At 40.5% G+C, this 21,425-nt stretch overlaps 1 protein-coding gene across 1 annotated transcript; it reads left to right on the forward strand.

Annotated features, from left to right (window-relative positions):
• The first annotated feature begins 8,715 nt into the window (after positions 1-8,715).
• SEBOX (SEBOX homeobox) lies at positions 8,716-14,922 on the forward strand. The gene is made up of 3 exons (XM_073618031.1): positions 8,716-8,830; positions 10,864-11,063; positions 14,059-14,922. The coding sequence occupies exons 1-3, from the start codon at positions 8,716-8,718 to the stop codon at positions 14,602-14,604; spliced, it is 861 nt and encodes a 286-aa protein (XP_073474132.1). The 3' UTR covers positions 14,605-14,922.
• Positions 14,923-21,425: the final 6,503 nt, after the last annotated feature.

The raw sequence follows: 21,425 nt of genomic DNA on the forward strand, positions 1-21,425 counted from the left end.
TGCATATCTGATAAGACGGCCGTCAGTTTTTCATTAACCATGATACATGATTACACGGTTTTTAACTGCCTCAAAGCTGAGAGCCGAAGTTTTCCAAGCCTTAGCTATGGTTAATTTAGTTGCAGTAAAAATATGAGATGCCAATTGGCGTTCTGGTCTTAGTAACTCTGTGATCGGTTTCCCCAGAATGGCTTCAAAGGGGTCCCTCTTTATATTGGTGTTGAAGAGGTTACGAAGCAATGCATAGACTCTAACCCATAGTCTGCATACCCTGGGGCACTGCCACCAAATGTGTGCCATCGTACCCTCCCGAGAACACCCATGAAAACACAGGGGGGAATATGTTCGGATAAAACTAGCTAATCTGGCTGGGATGTAATACCATCTATAAAGCACTTTATAGGCATTTTCCAAGAAAAGAACATTCTTGGAGCATTTGGACAATGCGATAGTCATGACCTGCCAGTCCTCCGGATCCAATCGCTTCCCAAATTCCGCCTCCCACTGGAGAAGGTATGATCTCAAGGGTGGTCTTTTGGAGCTAATTATAGCTGTATATATTAAAGAAATCAAACCCGAGGATTGGGGTCGTGATCTACAAAGGCTTTTGAAGGGGGCTACTTCAACCCCCGCTATATGCGGATGAGATTGGTTCTTTTCTATTCTAGTCTCTTCTATTATTTTATTTTCTATTCTATTCTAATCTAATCTATTCTGTTCTATTCGAATTCTAATTTATTCTATTTGAATTTGGGGAAATGCTTATATTCTTTCTATCCCTTTTTTTTTTTTTTTTTTTATTCTATTCTATTCTTTTCTATTATATTCAAAATTGAATTTATTATATTTGAAATTTGAATTTCAGAAGAAGGTTATATTCTTTCTATTTTATTCTATGCTTTTTTTCTATTCTATTCTTTTCTATTCTATTCTTTTCTATTGTACTCAAATTCAAAATTATTCTATTTGAAATTCAAATTTCAGAAGATGGTTATATTCTATTTTATTCCATTCTATTTTTTTATTCTATTCTATTCCTTTATTTTATATTCTATTTTATTCTGTTCTTTTTATTCTATTTTGTTCTGTTTTACTATATTATATTCTATTCTTTTATTTTCTATTTATCCCTTTATTTTCTACATATTTTTTCTATTTTTTTATTTTCTATTCTGTTCTGTTTTACGCTTTTGTATTCTATTCTTTTATTTTATATTCTATTCTATTATTTTATATTCTATTCCTTTATTTTCTAGTCTATTTTATTCTCTTCAGAAATGTGACTTTGAATTTTTATTTAGTTATTTCGGATTTGCTTAAATTCGTTACTTTTGTAATTCAGAAATTCGGATACATCCGAATTTTCGAATAACGAAAAATTTGTCAGAATTTCAATTCGGAATGAAACAAACCGCACATCTCCAATAAGGGTACAATCCCTGTTTAACAGAGATAGAAGAGTGGAAGGAAATATTGTTCAAGACTCCCTTCATGCCTGTGCAAGTGCAACAGTGAGCCCGCATATTTTGCATGTTTAGTTATGAGAATTTTAGAGCAACCTATTTACTTATATGGACTGCCACACCTGTAACAATCACACAAGAGAAGTGCAAGCACCTTTTTTTTGTAAATTGCGCCACACCAAAACACATGGTACTTTGTTACCATGCATTGTGGTGTGCAATTGCTCACACACTTTACCAAGGAGGATTCGGGTGACATTGAGAATGGTACCATAGTGTGCCTGTAAAAACCTTTGCCTGATTTTGTGCTTCAGAGGAGCTCTTGCGTTTTTGTATTGCACAATTGCGAACACAGCCTACATACAAGAGGCATGCGTATTGTCACCTGGATCTTGGTGTGTTGTGTGTATATCCTTCAGATACGTGCAGTGTGTGAAACTTTGCCTCTGTGCAGGAGCTTCCTGTAATACAGACCGGTCATCACTGCTCTCTCTCTTTGTGTAGTGTGCCTGGTCTGGTCTCCGCCCCCTCCTCAGTTATCTGCAGGCAGCCTGTAGTGGGTGGGCTTGCTGAGTCCCTCCCACAGCTCTGCTCTCTGCACAAGTTATGTGAAGTACAGTAATGCTTTTACAAGGTAATATCTGGGTTTGCAAGGACATTTAGTGCACACAGAGAATTTATAGCCCATGTGGTTAATGAGATATATATTTAACCACTTGCCCTCCAGAAGATTTACTCCCCTTCATGATTTTTTGTGATATGGCAATGCATTACTTTAACTGACAATTGCGTGGTGGTCGTGCAACGTTGTACCCAAATAAAATTGATGTCCTTTTTTTCCCCACAAATAGAGCTTTCTTTTGGTGGTATTTGATCACATCTGCGGTTTTTATTTTTTCTGCTGTTTTTTACTTTCTGCTATAAAACACATTCAATAAACAAATTGAAAAATTCAAATTTCTTCATCAATTTAGGCCAATATGTATTCTGCTACATATTTTTAGTAAAAAAAATCCCAATAAGAGTATATTGATTGGTTTACGCAAAAGCGTCTACAAATTATAGGACATTTTTATTTATTTATTTATTTATTTTACTAGTAATGGCAGCGATCAGCAACTTATAGATAGACTGCGATATAGCAGTGGACAGTTGGACACTAACTTTTTGGGGACCAGTGACACTAATACAGTGATTAGTGTTAAAAAATTAGCACTGTCACTGTACAAATCACACTGGCTGGGAAGGGTTTAACATCAGGGACGATCAAATGGTAAGCTGTGTGCCTAGTTAGTGATTTTGTGTACTGTGGGAGGTGCTTTACTAGGGGAAGACATGGATCTGTGTTCCTGCTTTACAGAAACACAGGATACATGCCTTTCCTACTGATAGAACGGGGATCTGCCTTGTTTACATAGGCAGACTGCCATTCTCCCTCTTTACCGAAGGATCGGCAGGTGTTGGCCGACATTGAGTCTGCTGTACCTGCCGATCAGCTCCTGCTGTGTATAATCACAGCGAGAGCGGCCTGCCGGCAGCGTGCATGCGTGCCCCCTATCTTGAAGTGTTGGATCACGTACTAGGTACATGATCCAGGGCAGCAGTGTCACTTTTCCATAAGTTATATGGTCGGCAAGTGGTTTTAATATAACATTTTTTGTGAGGGCAGTTTAGCTTGAAAGAAAACCTGTACTGAGTATAAAGGCTGCATGGCTCCCCTTGTGAAAATACTAACTGCCTGGCCATCATGCTGATCCATTGGTATCACTTGTTCTGAGCTTCAAACCTGAAACCAATCAGGAGCTCTGACTGCCTTAAAAGTATGATTGTTCCAGGCAAGCCACTGAGAAAGCACTGAAAGCAGAGACAGGAAATAAGTAATGTTCTTAGACCGGGGTCAGAAATGGCAGGGTTCCTTTAAAAAAGACAGTAAGGTGTCACTGCAGTTTTTGAACTTGCAGCATCTTTACCCCATGCTGATTGTTAATAATGAACTCTAAACTTAGCATTGTCTGTTTTTTTGTGTGAATGAGTAAATCTTCTGTCTTTTAGGCTTGGTTCACACACCTACAGGTGCAACTAAGTGCAGGTGCATTTCCACGTGTCTTTGGAGCATTCCTGCACACCGTGTGTAGGGCAACCCATTCACTTCAACGGGCTGCCCTACGTATGGGAAACACAGAAAAGATGTCCCTGGCTCTTTTCTAAAAAATGTGCCTCACCGAACAGAATAGTGCTACTGAATTATTGGCACTGTCACACATCTGCTAAAGGGCAGCGCATTTCAAAGGGAACCTGGATAGACAGAAATATACAAAAAAAATCTTTTGATTTGCTCTTAAAAAAAATTTTTTAATAAATTTTGACTTGATATACAAGCGATGTCTTGATATACAAGTAGCGTCATGTCACAACTGCGTATAAAAGAGAAGAGAGTCGCCTCTAAGGGCTCCTTCACACGGACGTGTCCGTGTACGGAGCCCGCTCTGCTCAGCGGGGGATCGCTCCGCCGATCCCCGCTGAGCAGGCAGATGACAGGTCCGTCGCTGCACACTGTGCAGCGACGGACCTGTCAGAGCGCCGCTCTCCCCTATGGGGGATCGGATGATGACGGACCGTAGAGTCCGTCGTCACCCGATGCGATCAGAAAAAAGGTGGAAAAGTAGGTTTTTCCGCCGTTACACTTTTTTGGATCGGAGCGGGTCGGATGTCAGCGGACATGTCACCGCTGACATCCGACGCTCCATAGAGATCTATGGAGGGTCCGTTCAGGTCCGCCTAAAAAACTGAGAGGCGGACCTGAACGGATCGTCAGTGTGAAAGAGGCCTAAGTGTAGCAATATGGTTACATTTAATGGAGGTACAACATTTAGCAACATATTGCTACACTTAGAGGTGCCTCTCTTCTCTTTTATACTCTGTAGCTCCTGCTGGATTTTGCTTCTAATCCCCTTGTGGAGGGTTCCATTTGTTGATGGACATTTTATGGTTACACAACCTGATCACATTGCTATAATCTTTTTATAAGGACTATAAAGTGAAGGACCTATGAATAAATGGTTGTGGAACGAATCATCTGAGTTTGCATTATTTCTTATGGGGAAATTTGCTTTGATATACAAGTGCTTTGGATTACAAGCATGTTTCTGGAACGAATTATGCGCGCAATTCAAGGTTTTACTGTATCTGTGGGTGGAGGTGACCCCTCTACAGGCACACTGTGACTTTGCCCTGAATTGGCCTGTGTAAAGAATTTAAAAGGGCTAGAACCCCAAATTTTAAATGCTGCCAGTGTGATTTCCCCTCATTTCTGTTCTGCCTTATATCCTTCACCTGGACAGGAAATTAAGAGACATCTCTCTATAAATGGGATCTAAATAGCAATAAATCACGGCAGAGGCTGTGTATTTTCCTAGTTTTACCAGAATTTGTTCTCATGGCTGTCTTTGTCTCCAGCAGTGATTTCCCATCACTTCCTGTTTTGTCTTCTTGTTGACACTCGTCAAATAGACAAATGGAATAAAAAAGCTTTCCAAATGTGGCCACAGGCAGCAAAAAAGAAAAGGTTGTCAAAAGTTCTAAGAGAACAGGACACCACACCAGCTGATGAATGAATTCTTTACTGTAAAGGCTGATGACGCATTTGGGCATACACCCCAAGTATTCAAGTTATGTCTGCGCCTGGGATTTACAGGTATTGGCTTACCACCGCTGCCAACAGCCTGTACAAATCAATAACAGGCTGCAAGATGCCACGGCTGAATGCCTGTAACCACACATCTACCTGTGTTAGGCTTTATGTACACTTGGCCATGATGTACCACGGCCATGGGAAAACGTTTTACAACGTCTCACAGTTTCCCATGGCCAGCGGTCAAAACGTTCCTATCCTAAACACTATTCTTCCGCGTTCAGGAAAGGGAGGTTGAATCTCACCTAACGGCAGCAGCTCCTAAACGCTGCTAAAAGCCTATGTGTCAATGTACATTGACACATAGGCTTTTATGAGGTCGAGGCAAAAAAATGCCAAAAGCTCCTACACTCAGGCTTAGGAGCTGTAGTGTACATGAAACTATACATCTGGCTCCCATGTCTGCCCCCCAGGGGATACCTGTCATCTGGACCTTCCTATGTTTCTCTGCATGAGCATTGCTCTTGTGTGTTTGGTAAGCCATCAGTGACAACTTGATGTCCACCACCTGCTTATGACTACATTGCTTTTTTGCTCTTTGATTGTACAATGATGTGTATATGTATTATCTGCTGTTTTTGTTTTTTGATGTATGTATTATTAATTTCCTAGATTAAAGTTCTGCTTCCTGCGGCCTCCTGAGGAAGATGCTTTTCGCCAAGAAACATGTTGAGGAACATGAGGAACCCGTATCATCATAATTATGCTCTGAAGCCATACCAAGTGCTCTGTGTTTTTGATACATTGGGTAACCACACCAAGATAATAGGAGAGCATGCCTTTTTTCAAAGAAATGTGTTGCTGTTGCACTTTGATGTATACAACTGTTTTTAAATACATTTTTTTTAATGTATCTATGACTCTGTGTATCCATGGGGCACTGAGAAAGTCCTGATCTTTATTCCCTCCTTTCTTATTTGGGGGTGTTTTTGTATATATAATTATAGGATGTGGTGTACCCGATTTCATGTAACCACATTTTTTGACATCCCGGTACTGATGTAACCACACAGATGAGTGGTTATAGGTATACAGCTGTGGCAGCTAACAGCCTGTTATTAACTTGTATAGCTTACTTGCTGGCTGCGGCATGTACTCCGACCCCTATGAGTCTCGGGCTTGGATATATGCTATATATGCTATATTGCCTCAAAATAGAAAGTTTTTTTGTACAATATTGACCTTGGGTTTTATCTCTTTGCCATTAGGAAAGAAATAGTATGCATGTTAAAAGAAACCTGTACTGAGAGAAAAATCTGTACTACCATTGCTGACTGTTAAAAATAGTTGCTAGTTGCCCGGCTTCATTCTCAAGTTATTATAAATACTTTATATATCAGTTTTTGTTTTATTGTGTTTGTATTAGTTGGCCTTTTGTGTTTGTTTTCTGTTCATATCTATGGAGGAGCAGCATTGTCATCCTAGGCTGCTCTCCTAAATTGGGCTACAAACACATCTCTCTCTCTCATCAACATTACACAGGGGGAGGTGTTTTGTAGCTCACATAAGATAGCGGTAAAATCTGGCAACATTTTTTGAGATCTAAGTTCAGTAAATAAGTTAGAAGGACATTGGGTTTCTATCAGGCACAAATGGTATGTTCTGTACTTGCAGAAAATGTACTTAGCGTGAAAAAGGAAACAAATGCAGCCACCTCATCGAAGGACTAGTATGCTGGAAAATGTTTAATGTTTGTTCTTTAGTTAGATAAACAAAACCCATTTCTAAAGCCCCTGTCATTGTTTAGGGACACTACCTAATTTTTCCAAAGATACATATACATTATATGTAAGTACAATATAGATCAATGTTTCTCAACTCCAGTCCTCAAGGCACCCCAAACAGGACATGTTTTCAGGATTTCCATTATTTTGCACAGGTGATTTGATCAGTCTCACTTCCTTAGTAATTACCACAGCCGTTACATCCGAGGGAAATCCTGAAAACGTGACCTGTTGGGGCGCCTTGAGGACTGGAGTTGAAAAACACTGATATAGATAAAAGGGTAAATCATATCTGATAGGCTCCAGATAGAGATTATGATGTGATGTACAGTTTAAACACAGATTTAAATTGCATGTTTTTAAAAAAGTATGTGGTTAGAGTACTTAGCTATCAAGCTATACATTACTACTAGGCAACCAAGGTGAGTACCAGAGGTGCTGGTATACATTTGGGGTCAGTGTTAGCTCAGGAAGGATGCTTTTTCCGAAAGTGCTCCCGGAAAAGAAATGTAATTTCTTCAACAGAAATTTGGGAAAAAATACACGTTTTTAAAAAGAAAAAGAAGAATATATAAAGTTAGCCCATTTTTTTTTTTATATTGTGAAAGATAATGTTACGCCGAGTAAACTAATACCCAACTTGTCATACTTCAAAATTGTGCCCGCTCGTGGAGTGGCAACAAACTTTGACCCTTAAAAATCTCCATAGGCAATGTTTAAAAATTTCTACAGGTTACCAGTTTTGAGTTACAGAGGAGGTCCTTTGCTAGAATTATTGCTCTTGTTCTAACAATCGCGGTGATACCTCACGTGTGTGGTTTGAACACCGTTTACATATGCTTAACTGGTGTGAATCACATCCGATCTCGGACATCGCACCAGTGGGAACCGGCCCTAAGGGTCCTTTCACACCAAACTGTTGCCTGCACTTGGACTGCACTTCAACTGCATAGACAGCCCAAAATCAAGTGAATCGTATGGGCATAGTTCACATCATTGCAGTTAAAAAAAGTAGAACATGTTGCATTTTTCTGCACTGCAAATGCGCTTTAAACGCACTGCACCGCACCCCTTTAATCCAAGAAAGCCATGCCCCAAAACATATAGAAAAATGCACTGCAAACGCAGTGCAAAACACATTGCAAGTGTGCGTCAAATGCACGTCAAACGCATGTAAACATGCAGTCAAAAGTGCACAATTATGTGCAGTTTCTGGTGTGAATGGGCCATAAAATTAATTCTCCTTCTACAAAAAAAAGTGCATGAAGCATGAAAAGCATGCATGTAAAAATGTGCTACAAAAACGCACAGAGAAACGCATCATCATCATGTAGCAGTAGTGTAGACCTAGACTTAAACTCATCATTGCCCCTAGCGACTGCTGTAGGGGTAACCCCACACAATTCTGGTTAAGAAATTCTGCCTTAGATTGTAAGCTCCTTGAGGGCAGGGACTGATGTGATTGTACACTATATAAAAAAGCTGTGTGTAAATTGTCGGTGCTCTATAAATGTTTGTAATAAATAGATGAATACACAAGCTTTCATTCATATGAATGGAGTTCCTCTCCTATTTCCTTCTTTTATCTCCCTTTGGTGATGTTGAGTCTGGGGGGGAGGGGAGGTAGCCCCTCTTCCTGTGTCAGGAAATCTTGAGCAGTGTGACACTGGAAGAAAGTGGATTGCAAGAGATGCAGCATCTGAAGAGTGAGCAGGTGTCAGACATTGTGTATTGTCATCTGATCAAAGGGGGGCCAGACAGGACAGGGCACATGAAAAGCAGCAGGTGAGGTGGAGCCTGAGGGCTGCCAGGGGAGGGGGCATTGCTGGGCTATAAGATGTCTCTACACAGCAGAGCACAGGTACAGCACAGCCTGATGGAGAATATTATCAGATCCGTCTTCTTCTCTGCCAGGGACCAGCCACTGTGGGCTCATCATGTGCCAACCACTGGTAAGAAGGGAGACTGAATGTGAGCGCTGATCAGATTTAATAGCCTTTATTACTAATATTACAGACTGAATGTACACTTGTGCATTATTTCTGTGACCATCCTTCTATAAGGAAAGGGGCTCATTCACAAAAGATGTACAGAAATAGCCTGTGATCATTTCAGATACCTAAATGGGATCAGGGGAAAAATTTCAAAAAATGTGTAATTCCCATGAACCTAGGTAAATACTTAACATGGACCCTGACTATGTTTTAAATATTGTCCCTAAAGGTTAAAAGATGGGAATATATATCTATGTCAGTAATTGTTAATTACAAAAGCAATAGGAATGGATTGTCTGGTAGTTTAGGGAAGGCAATGCACTATGACATATTAATTCAATCACATTTACCAATATGTGTTTTATTGGTATAAGGAGCATTTTAAACAAAAAGTAGCTCAAAGTTAGATTTTAGTTTATTGAAGTCAAATTGGTGATATTCATTACAATGCTGCTTTAATTCAGATATTTTAGACTATGGGGTAGATTTACCAAAACTGGTGCACACCGAATCTGGTACAGCTGTGCAGGGTGGCCAATCAGCTTCTATTTCTTCTTGTTCAATGGAGCTTTGGCAATGCAACCTGGAAGCTGACTGGTTTCTATGCAGAGATGCACCAGGTTTTGCACTTTCCAGTTTTAGTAAATAACCTCCACTTTGCATAACAACCAAGATACAAATTTGACACTCCAGCAGTGCCCGCACTTGTTGTGCATATAGAGGCTGCATGCTTCAGTCCAGTGCAATAAAATGTCTAAAAACTTCTTTGGAAAAAATCAGCAGACCTCCATTAGTTGCCCATATGTTCCCCCTGGAAGAGAATGATCCTGAATTATTAGTATAGATTTCCTACATGCTGAAAAATCTCTGCTAGCGATAACAAGAACTTCTGAGGCTCACATGTTTATTTGAAGTGTATCTAAACAGAAAAACAAACATGTAATATATTGTAGCTTATCAGTCCTTTGATGTGGTGGCTGCTGCATTAGTTTTCTTAAATCAGGCGCTTTTTTTTTCACCTGGTGATCCTGCCAGGAGCCCTGTCCTAAAACATACCTTCTAACTTTCTGAGATGAGAAAGAGGGACATATTTTATTATAAAGTATGTAGACAAAGGACAAATTCTTACAATGCAGTTATGTGGGCCATTTTAGAATTGATATGCAAAAAATGATTTGTTTGATTTACAAGTGTTTTTTTCACTTCTACTTTTTCTTTATACTTGCCTTTCAAAGTAGCAGACTAACAGACTGCAGCATAACACTTCTGGTAACTAAACAGTATATTTTTTATAGAGGTCTACACATCAGACCAAAAAGAGGGACAAATGAGGAGGAGAGAGGGATGGGGGGGGGGGATCTGATTCAAAAAGACGGACAGTCTGTTTATATTACGAACAATTGGAAGCCATAAGCCATGTCTAGAGTGACTATGCTTACTCACTGTACTGCAGTGGAGCAGTGTTGTCACCCTATGTTGCTTATCTGATTTAGACTACAAATATCTCCACATGACATAGGGAGGTGTATTGTAGTTCACAGATACGATAACATTGTTTGAGATTTGAGTACAGCACACAAGACGTATAGCTATTTTAGAGTTATTCAGTAAGGCGACAATAACTAGACTATTACATAGTGCAATAACCCTATAGCAACCAAATTTAAGTTTGCGGAAATCACACAAGGAAAAGATGGCTTGGGATTGTCTGAGTCCTGCACATTGCTTTATGCCTTGCTAAACCAGACAGTGTGAAGACCAGCGCAAAGCAACCACTTAGTGTTCAGCTTTTCTAAATCTGGCTAAATAACCTGTTAAACAGCTAATAGGTTACTATGAGCATATACACATTTTAAGGATCTTCTTTTATAATAGATTAATATAATTATTTAATTGTAATAATATTACTACAACAGAGCCCAAAATAGAATTAATCTGAGTGCAGTGATTAGCGGAAATGATATTGACTTTTATATGTAAATTTTTCCAAGGTGACACATTTCAAGGAAAACAAAAAGAAGAAGGATCTGTGGTAAATAGGACTCCCAGCCAGAGGAAGCGTAAGAGAACTTTATATAGTAAATGGCAGCAGATGGAGCTGGAGAGTGTGTTTGAATTAATCCCCTATCCAGACATCAGCACCCGAGAACAGCTAGCCAAAATCATCCGACTGCCTGAGTCTAAAGTACAGGTAAAGTCAATGACATCCGTGAATACAGCAACTAACATGTACAATTGCTAGGACACTAATGCAGCAACTAACCTGTATAACTACTAGAACAGTAATACAGCAACCAACATGTACAACTACTAGGACACTATTTCAGCAATCAACATGTACAACTACAAGGACACTAATACAGCAACTAACATGTACAACTACTAGGACACTATACAATAACTAACATGCACAACTACTAGGACACTATACAATAACTAACATGTACAACTACTAGGACACTATACAATAACTAACATGTACAACTAATAGAGCACTAATACAGCAACTAACATGTACAACTAATAGGACACTATACAATAACTAATATGTACAACTACTAGGACACTATACAATAACTAACATGTACAACTACTAGGACACTATACAATAACTAACATGTACAACTAATAGCGCACTAATACAGCAACTAACATGTACAACTAATAGGACACTATACAATAACTAATATGTACAACTACTAGGACACTATACAATAACTAACATGTACAACTACTAGGACATTATACAGTAACTAACTAGTACAACTACTAGCACACTAATACAGCAACTATCGTGTACAACTACTGGGACACTATACAGTAACTAACATGTACAACTACTAGCACACTAATACAGCAACTATCGTGTACAACTACTGGGACACTATACAGTAACTAATATGTACAACTACTAGGACACAAATACAATAACTAACATGTACAACTACTAGGACACAAATACAATAACTAACATGTACAACTACTAGGACACTAATACAGTAACTAACAAGTACAACTACAAGGACACCAATACTAACACATAAAAACAACCATGGCACTAATACACAACACATACAACAACTAAGACAATAATACATTGACTAACATGTACAATTACTATGGCATGAATATAGCAACTACAGCAAATACAGCAACTACCATGTACAACTATTATGGCACTAATACAGCTGCTTACATGTATTGATTATTAGAATTTTTGTTTAATTTCTTTTAAAAGCTGTATGTTTAATTTCATTTTTTTTTTATTAATTTATTTTGTCTTTTTTTATGCAAATATTAATTTAAATTTTTTTAAACATTTTTAATGAACCCTAACCCTAACCGGAAACCCTAACTTGTTCTTCAAGGGGAAAACCCTAACCATAACCCCCTAACCCTAATGGAAACCCTAACCCTGGGGTTACCCTAATGGGAAACCATAACCCTAACCCTAACGGGGAGCCATAACACGTACCATAACCCTAAACTTGTTCTTCAAGGGGAAAACGCTAACCATAACCCCCTAACCCTAATGGAAAACCCTAACCCCTAACTGGAAACCCTAACCCTATCCGCAAACCCTAACTTGTTCTTCAAGGGGAAAACCCTAACCATAACCCCTAACCCTAATGGGAAACCCTAACCAGAAACCCTAATGGGAAACCAAAACACTTACCATAACCCTAAACTTGTTCTTCAAGGGGACAACCCTAACCATAACTCCATAACCCCAATGAGAAACCCTAATCCTAACCCTAACTCCTAACTCTAACCCTAACTGGAAACCCTAACTTGTTCCTCAAGGGGAAAACCCTAACCCTAGCCATAACCTCCTAACCCTAACGGGGAACCCTAACCAGAAACCCTAACCCTAACCCGAAAACCCTAATGCTAACTTGTTCTTCAAGGGGAAACCCTAACCATATCCCCCTAACCCTAATGGGAAACCCTAACCCTAACTGGAAACCCTAGCCCTAACGGGAAACCATAACACTTACCATGACCCTAAACTTGTTCTTCAAGGGGAAAACCCTAACCCTAACCCCCTAACCCTTAATGGGAAACCCTAATGGGAAACCATAACACTTACCATAACCCTAACCTTGTTCTTCAAGGGAAAGCCCTAACCATAACCCCTAACCCTAATGGGGAACCCTAACCCTAGCCCTAACCCCAATGCCGCATACACACGAGCGGACTTACGAATGGGCTAAACTCCATTAGCATTTCCGACGGAAAGATTTAGAACATGTTCTATATCTGAGTTTGTCGGAAATGCCGACAGAAAAAGTCCGATGGGGTATACACACGGTCGGAATGTCCGACCAAAGGCTCCCATCGGACTTTTTCTGTCGGAAAGTCCGGCCGTGTTTACGCTGCATAACCCTAACCCTATATTAACATAGCAAGCAATTACAAGTTTTTAAATTTTGTTTTAGTGTTTTTTCATCATTTGCTATCATTTTTAAGTTTTGTAATGTTAAAAAATAGGGTGCCTGTAAAAACGCTTATAAACGAAATTGCGGCAAAACACGGCGTTTAGCAGCGTTTTGCGTCTGAAACGTCGGAAACTTCGGCGTCTGAAATCATTTTTTTGCCTTCAAAGAAAAGCCTATAAACGCAACTGCCTAAAAATGACATTAAACGAACCTGTGTACATGTACACATAAGATAACATTGGATGAGTTCAGGGGCAGCTGAAAAAAGCAGCCAACTGCCGTCCGTTTACTAGCAGCAGTGTACATGAGGCCTAAACGTCCGATTAGCAGCAGCAGTGTACATGAGGCCTAATAAAGTAATCATACCTCTATACGCAGACTGGCTGGAGAGGGGTTATAAAAAGGTAGTGTACTGAGTGTTTAGATACACTTTATTGTGAAGGAGAAAACATATTGTAGTTAAAAAAGAGGACATTTAAATGTGTCATATATTTCAGTATGTTTTAACTCATTTTATTATGGCAGACTATGGGATTAACTGTGTGCAAAAAAAACTTAATAAAAAAAAACAGTATTTGACAGTTTGTTCTTTACTAGTAGTGCTGATTTTATTATGTGTTGATGAGTTACAAGGTATTTACTGGAGAAAATGAATATTTCTCATCCCCTAATCTCTTATGCATTCTTTACATACATACATAAGTACACCTTTTATATTTTACTAAAGTGGCTTTTCCCCATCTACAGGTTTGGTTCCAGAATCGCAGAGCTCGGAAAAATAAGAGCGGCAAGTTGGACAAAACACTTTATCGGAAAGGTTCATCATTTTGTCCTCATCATCTTCGCCTGAGTGCAATGTCACCATCACATAGCTACAGTCAAAGAGATCCCCTGGTCACCATGGCCTTCCAGCCAAACCAGCCTAGACCTTATGGGCATGATGATCAGCAGGTACCTGGAGTTCAGCAGTCTGGGTTACCCTCACTCCTACAGACATCTCCACCCATTTCCCAGCAATACTCAGCAGAAGAGACCTATAACTGTGCCTATGAGCAGGAGTCGCAGTGGCAGAATTTGACCATGAGTGGCACGGATTCAGTATATGGCTGTGAGGCCACCTTGTATGGCACTCAATTGATGGACCTCGGGCAATGCACAACTCCCTCTCTTGGGCCATCATATTGGGAGTTATTTCCTCACACTGTGAATGCAAACAGATCACAGACCTCTCTAGGATACATCTCAGATGTAATTTACAATGCCGCCATAATTACTAATTTAGGTGATTTTTAGCTCAGTCTACTTACCCATAATACAAATAGACATTTGCAGTAGGAGAACTAATATACCCTGTATTTGTAGATTTGTTCTCTTTGGACAGTTGAACTTATGAAACAATGGAAAACTTGAATATTGGTTTCTGTAGTAGCAAATCCTGCAGATGTTGCTGAATATTTTTGAAAACACAAATCGCAATGTGTTTAATTTACTACCAAAAGATATCCCATGGCTTGGATAAAAACTTTTCCTAAACAACATTAATAATGATCAGCTTGTGAACCCAGACACGGTACTTTGTCACAATTGTAGCTGCTGTGCATAGATGTCAAAACCATCCTGAAGTTTGACCATTTTTAATTTCCTAAAAAGTAAATTAATTTTCAGGCTTTGTTGCTTCTGTTTATTTTTTCTAATAATACAAAACTAATAGTAAACTCAATTAAACAAAGTAAAAATAATGTTTTCAAATGTTATTTAATAAATGAGTTTTAAGTTTAGACGTGGCTACGTTTTTTTCCTTCCATCTGTTGGAATGTTTGTTAAGATGAACAACTTCAGTTCAATAGTATGACTAAGATGATAAACTGTAAAAACATGAAAACACCAACACTGTAGTTGTTTCAAACCCACCAATAATATTCATAAATCATCAAACCAAATTTGCTCAACAATGTCCACCATTATGGACATGTCCCATATACAGTCTCTCTGTGGACCTAAAACTGGCACAAGGCCACTGTAGTCATCTACAAACATGGGCAACAAGATCTGCAGGGAAAATAGATCAAATATGTAAGAGACCTCATTGATAGTAATTTATAGTAATTAAAAAAAGGGTTTTGAGCAGGGGTAGCCACTCCAGCTGTTTTGAAACTACAAGTCCCATGAGACATTACAAGACCCTAACAATCACAGGCATGACCCCTAGAGGTATAGGCATGATGGGATTTGTAGTTTCACCACAGCTGGAGGGCCGAGGTTGCCTACCCCTGGTTTTGAGGATCCTCTCCTTTTTATTTAGTGGAATAAACATCAGGAGGCTGGAATGATCACATTTATGCCTGAAATTGGATCTAAAGTCATCTCGCTTTCATTACAGACAGTCCTCCCATGTCTTTTTAATTCGGATATAGTGTATTTTTCCATCTGTGTCCCATTGGTAAGATTTCCCTTCACTTTCTATCCCCTAGACACAACAGGAAAAACTCTGCATATGGTGTTAAAATTGCCATACTGTGAATTGCGGCCATGGCAATGTAAACTATATTGTGTAATGAGTTTATAGGTGACTACATGAGTGAAAGGAGCCTTAGACAGCTGTCATCAGAGCAAGTTTCCCCATTGGAAGATTTCACGTATGCAGACAACTTAAAGATATGTATTATCTCTCACTTTCAGTCCAGGTGGAAGAAGAAGCGGGAGTACAATAACCCACAGCATAGGTGTCAGTGGCGGTATTACCCCCAGCGTTGGTGATAATGGCAGTACTAATAAGCCCGGGCACTGGTGTCAGTACTATTAACTGTCCCCCCGCAGTGGTGGTCAGTGACAGTGAAAGTGGCAGGCCACGTGTTGGGTACTAGGGCCTCAAAGTGGGAGTAAACTCCCATGCATAATTTGTACCTATAGGTAAGTCTATAATAAGGCTTACCTATAGGTACTATAAATATCTCCTAAACGTGCACCGTTTAGGAGATATGTCTACTGTACATGCTGCCGGTTACATCACCGGCGCATGCCCTCTGAAGAAACGGCCACCCGGGCCAATCCTTCAGTGTCCTGTACTGTAAACGGCATATCCCACGCGCATGCACGGGAGTGATGTCATCGCGGCTCTGGCCACTCACACAGTCTGAGTCTGCAAACCCAGAAGGAAGACAGTGAAGATGAAAGCCTTGTCAGCAGTGATAACTCGCAACTGGAAGGGCTTCATTCTAAGGTAAGTTCCACATAATGTACTACTATGCGATGCATATTAGCACAATATTGCCCCGTACACACGGTCGGACATTGATCGGACATTCCGACAACAAAATCCTAGGATTTTTTCCGACGGATGTTGGCTCAAACTTGTCTTGCATACACACGGTCACACAAAGTTGTCGGAAAATCCGATCGTTCTGAACGCGATGATGTAAAACACGTATGTCGGGACTCTAAACGGGGCAGTAGCCAATAGCTTTCATCTCTTTATTTATTCTGAGCATGCGTGGCACTTTGTGCGTCGGATTTGTGTACACACGATCGGAAATTCCGACAACGGATTTTGTTGTCGGAAAATTTTATAGCCTGCTCTCCAACTTTGTGTGTCGGAAAATCCGATGGAAAATGTGTGATGGAGCCTACACACGCTCGGAATTTCCGACAACAAGGTCCTATCACACATTTTCCGTCGGAAAATCCGACTGTGTGTACGGGGCATAAGGCTTTACCTTGCAGGTTCCAGGAAAAAAAAACTGCATTTCCTCTGTAGTTTTGATGCATCAGACTTCACTCTAATGCCCTGTACACACGATCGGACTTTCCGACGGAAAATTTGCGATCGGAGCGTGTTGTTGGAAATTCCGACCGTGTGTGGGCTCCATCTGACTTTTTCCATCGGATTTTCCGACACACAAAGTTTGAGAGCAGGCTATAAAGTTTTCCGACAACAAAATCCGATTGCGTCAATTCCGACCGTGTGTGGACAATTCCAACGCACAAAGTGCCATGCATGCTCAGAATAAATTCCAAGACGGAACTGCTTGGTCTGGTAAAATTAGCGTTCGGAATGGATATAGTACTTTCGTCACGCTGCAATGTTTTAAATTGTTTAATGCAGCGCAATCTGTTCTTTTGCTGCTCATATTCACACAGACTTCTCAGAAACTTATTTATTAATTATTTCTGTTGATTTAATCAATATAATATTTGTATTTGTCCCATGTGACTCCAAAAATGTTTAATTTTTTTTGGTTATTATTTTTTTCAAGCCTGATCTTTTTATTTTTATTTTTTTTAACTCCAGAATATTTTTGGGTATGTTTTGTGTGTCAAGTTACCACAACACTATTATTATCTTGTATTATTTAATCTCAAGGAGATTGTTTGGTGTTGGTGTCTCTTGTTAATTTCACATTGTATTTTTGAAATGTACCTGCCTCCTCACAAACAAACTGTCCTTTTTGAAGGAAAACACACATAGGTGAGTAAAATAAATCAAAACAAAAATTTATTAAGGGCTCATAACCAAACAAAGAGGGAGGCAACGCTGGAGAAACAGCAGAAATTGGCGAAGCCTTTGGCCCCCAGGGCACACATCAATTATTTCCAGGCAAAATTGGTGGCCTTAGGAGTCCATATCTAAGGGAGTTCAATCTGGTCCAGAAGTCCAAGAGATCATGAACAGCAGCAGATGACATGTATGTCCCCAGGCTGTGGTCATACAAGAGCCTGCATCTTTTGTCAGACCAGACTGAACCCAGGTCATCACTCTCTGGTCTTCCTTCCACGCTTCCTTCCACGCTGTGCCTGTGGTGGTGGAGTTGTGGCAGGAGGAGGAGGAGGAGGAGTAGGATGGTCCAACTCACACAGTGGGGTATTGGGTGTGATTTCGCCCCTCTCCCCCTTAGTTAAGGCTTTATAAAGAAGGTCCTCACACATGAGGCGTTGGCCCTCCTGCATGTCCTGCAGTTTGGTGGCAGCCATGGAGGCAAAGGTCTCTTTGCGAGTGGGAAGGCTCTCAGGGACGCAGAAGCCTCCTCCTGAGTGCTGAATCCTGCACGTTACTCCCCTTCCTGGGTCTTTTGTTTGGAAGGCGGAGGGGAGGGACCTTCATTTCTGTCAGGCTCCTACTGGGCCCGGCCTTCTCCTGGCTGCCACTTAGCCCTGCCTCCTCCTGGCTGCCACTAACCCCGCCTCCTCCTGGCTGCCACATTCCACAGCCTCCTCCTGTGTGCCACATTCCACAGCCTCCTCCTGGCTGAGGTCTTCCTGTGTATGAAAAAGGGACATCATTTTAGTTTTTTCTTCATCAATCACACACAATTTTCATCTCATGACTGTTGCAAATCGAATGTTAACAAATATAACAGACTATCATTCTGAGCCCAGCATTTTTCATTCTTGTCCCAATTATTTTTTCCCACTACTGTCTATTGATATGTAAAACACTTTATTAATTCAGCAATTAGTGATCAATAATAACATCTAGTAAACATCATTTATTTATTGACCAGAAATCTGTAGAAGAATGCTATACCTGGCTCCAGCTGGGCTCCTCCACTTCTTCCTGGCTGGAAGTCCCAGGTTGGACATCGGAAGCCTCAGCTGGGGTGGAAGATAGGGTGGAAGAAAGAGTGGAAGGAAGAGTGGAGAGGGCTTCCCTGACTTCAGTGTGGTCTGACAGAAATCGCAGTCTCTCATAGCACCACAGCCTGGGGACATAAATGTCATCTGCTGCAGCTCCGGATCTCTGGGAATCCTTGACCTTCTTGAGCTCCCTAAGATAAGTGCTCCTCAGGCCACCAATTTTCGCTTTTAAATAGGGGATGGTTGCTGTGGGGACCACCGACTTCACCAACTCTAGCAGTTTCTCCAGCGCTGCCTACCTCTTTTGTTTATTATTGTATTGGGGGTGTTTGATCTGCCACAGACAGGGAAGCTCCCTGTATTTGTCTATGAACAGGGTGAGGAAGTTGTGGTCATTGAAGCCATCCATTTTATCTGCAAGACACAACACAAGACAAACCCTAATGTCAGACAAAACTCTCCTAATCTTCTCCCAATATAGGCTTCAATCTAGAAGCAGTATAGGCCCAAGTTTAAATCTTACCTTTGTTATCACGATCGGCGCCTCCGATACTCCTTCCTCTACTCACAGATCGTACGTACTACGCACGCGTGTTACGCTTTATATACACTGCGCATGCGTGACACTCCGCCCGCCCCTGACGTTCTTTCTAGTCTATTCCCCGCCCCTTCTCATTCGGCGCAGTGGGGGAAGAGCACATGGTGGAGACAGAGCAGGTGCATGCTAATTACAGCAACGAGGAGGAGGAGGAGGAAAGCCCGGAGCCAGAAACGTCCCGATCCCATAGGAGACGATTTAAGGCCTCAAATATGTCCTTTGGGGAGATGTTGGAGATGGTCGACATCCTGAAGAGGGCCGACTATGATGGGAAGTATGGACCTTACCCCAACCCCAATGTCAGAAAGGCCAAGATCATGGCGAAAGTTGTCAAGAGTCTGCAGAAGAATTTTGGGGTACGACGATCGAAAGATCAACTGAGGAAGCGGTGGTCGGACCTCAAATTAAGGGAGCATGAGCAGTACAGAAGGATCAGGAGAGTTCTGCAAAAAAGTAAGTAGTTGTCCTGTGTTCCTATTCTTTATTTTTCTAACGTTCGTGCTGCTCCATGTGCTTTTCTTTACTGTTGTGCAGTTTAAAATGGCAACTTTCATGTTCATGGACACATTATTCGTTCGTATGAAACATTGTTCGTTCAGCATAGAAAACACCATGTTTTGGACATATGCATTTGAATACATTTTTGCTAGCCTACTTCTCTTCAAATAACTTTATTGTCTAGATGGGTTGTTAACTAGAATGAAATGCAAACTAGATTCTGTGTAAGGAGAGGACACTCAGCAGCTGTTTACACATCTAGACACTGGAGCACTAGTGTGGGACACCAGAACACCCTTTTTATTAGGGGGCCCACACAGGTGCTCCAGTGTATACTATAGGGTTGTCTCCATCTGTGAAGCTTGTACAAAACAGGTAAGTATTCAAGTTTGACAAAGTAATAAAATATTTCTTCATCTTGGAACTCTGCCAAAATAGACAATTGTACCCCACTTCCAACCAATGTTTCATATTCCTATTTCTGTCATAAAATATCTGTGTGCTAAGTATACCTATTTTTATTTTACATAGGGGAGAAAAGACTCGGAGGACACCACTCATCCGAGGAGACAACAGACCACCCACCTCATGAGGAAGTGGAAATCCACCAAAGCCAACAGGAGGAGGAGGGAGACGTGGTGGGAATAGTCACCTCAACAGATGAGTGTCTGCGACCACAGGCTCAGGTAAGAGATGGATGCCGGCATATTTATAATAAATGGTGTGTTTTTTTTTCTATATTTTTAGGTGATCGTGATGTTGTGGATGAAGGACATTTCACCAGTGAGAGTGCCCAGATCCTGATCGGGGAGATCATGGGGTGTAATAGGGACTTGGAAAACATCCAGAAAAACATCAGTGATGTTAAAAAGATAATGAAGAACATCATTGATGTTTTAGGGAGAGTTTAAAACCCCTTAAAATCCCTAATGTGGTTGACTTTTTTTCAATAAAAATTTGTGACACCTTTTTTGACATAGCGTCGAAAAGCCAAATTTTGAAGATGCACACAGTGTGTCAACATGTGCTATCTGACATCACGGGAGAACAATGTAGGCGTTTTGGGGGTGCAACCCCATCCTCAATAATAAAGTAGCTGAGAGGAAGGGGTTGCACTCACAAAACACGTCCCTTGATCCCCTGTGATGGCAGCTAGCACATGTTGACATTCGGCAATTTGTGTGCATCTTCAAAATTTGGCTTTTCCAGGGGTGACTTCACCCCATGTGAACGCAATATCAAACACAGTTTATAAATACTCATGTCTGATATTGCCTTCAATTTTGAACAAATTTGAACTTTGTAAGTTCCATATTTGTGTATTTCTTGTTGGTTTGAAACATGCCTGTTTTACCTTAAATGGACATTTCTACTTTTATGTTGGTTTGTTTTAAAAACCTTTTAAAAATGCACATGTGATTGTGCTGGTATTAAAAAATTGTTAATC

The sequence above is a fragment of the Aquarana catesbeiana genome, linkage group LG02 (genome assembly GCF_042186555.1).
Source record: "Aquarana catesbeiana isolate 2022-GZ linkage group LG02, ASM4218655v1, whole genome shotgun sequence".
In the NCBI taxonomy this organism is placed as follows: Eukaryota; Metazoa; Chordata; class Amphibia; order Anura; family Ranidae; genus Aquarana; species Aquarana catesbeiana.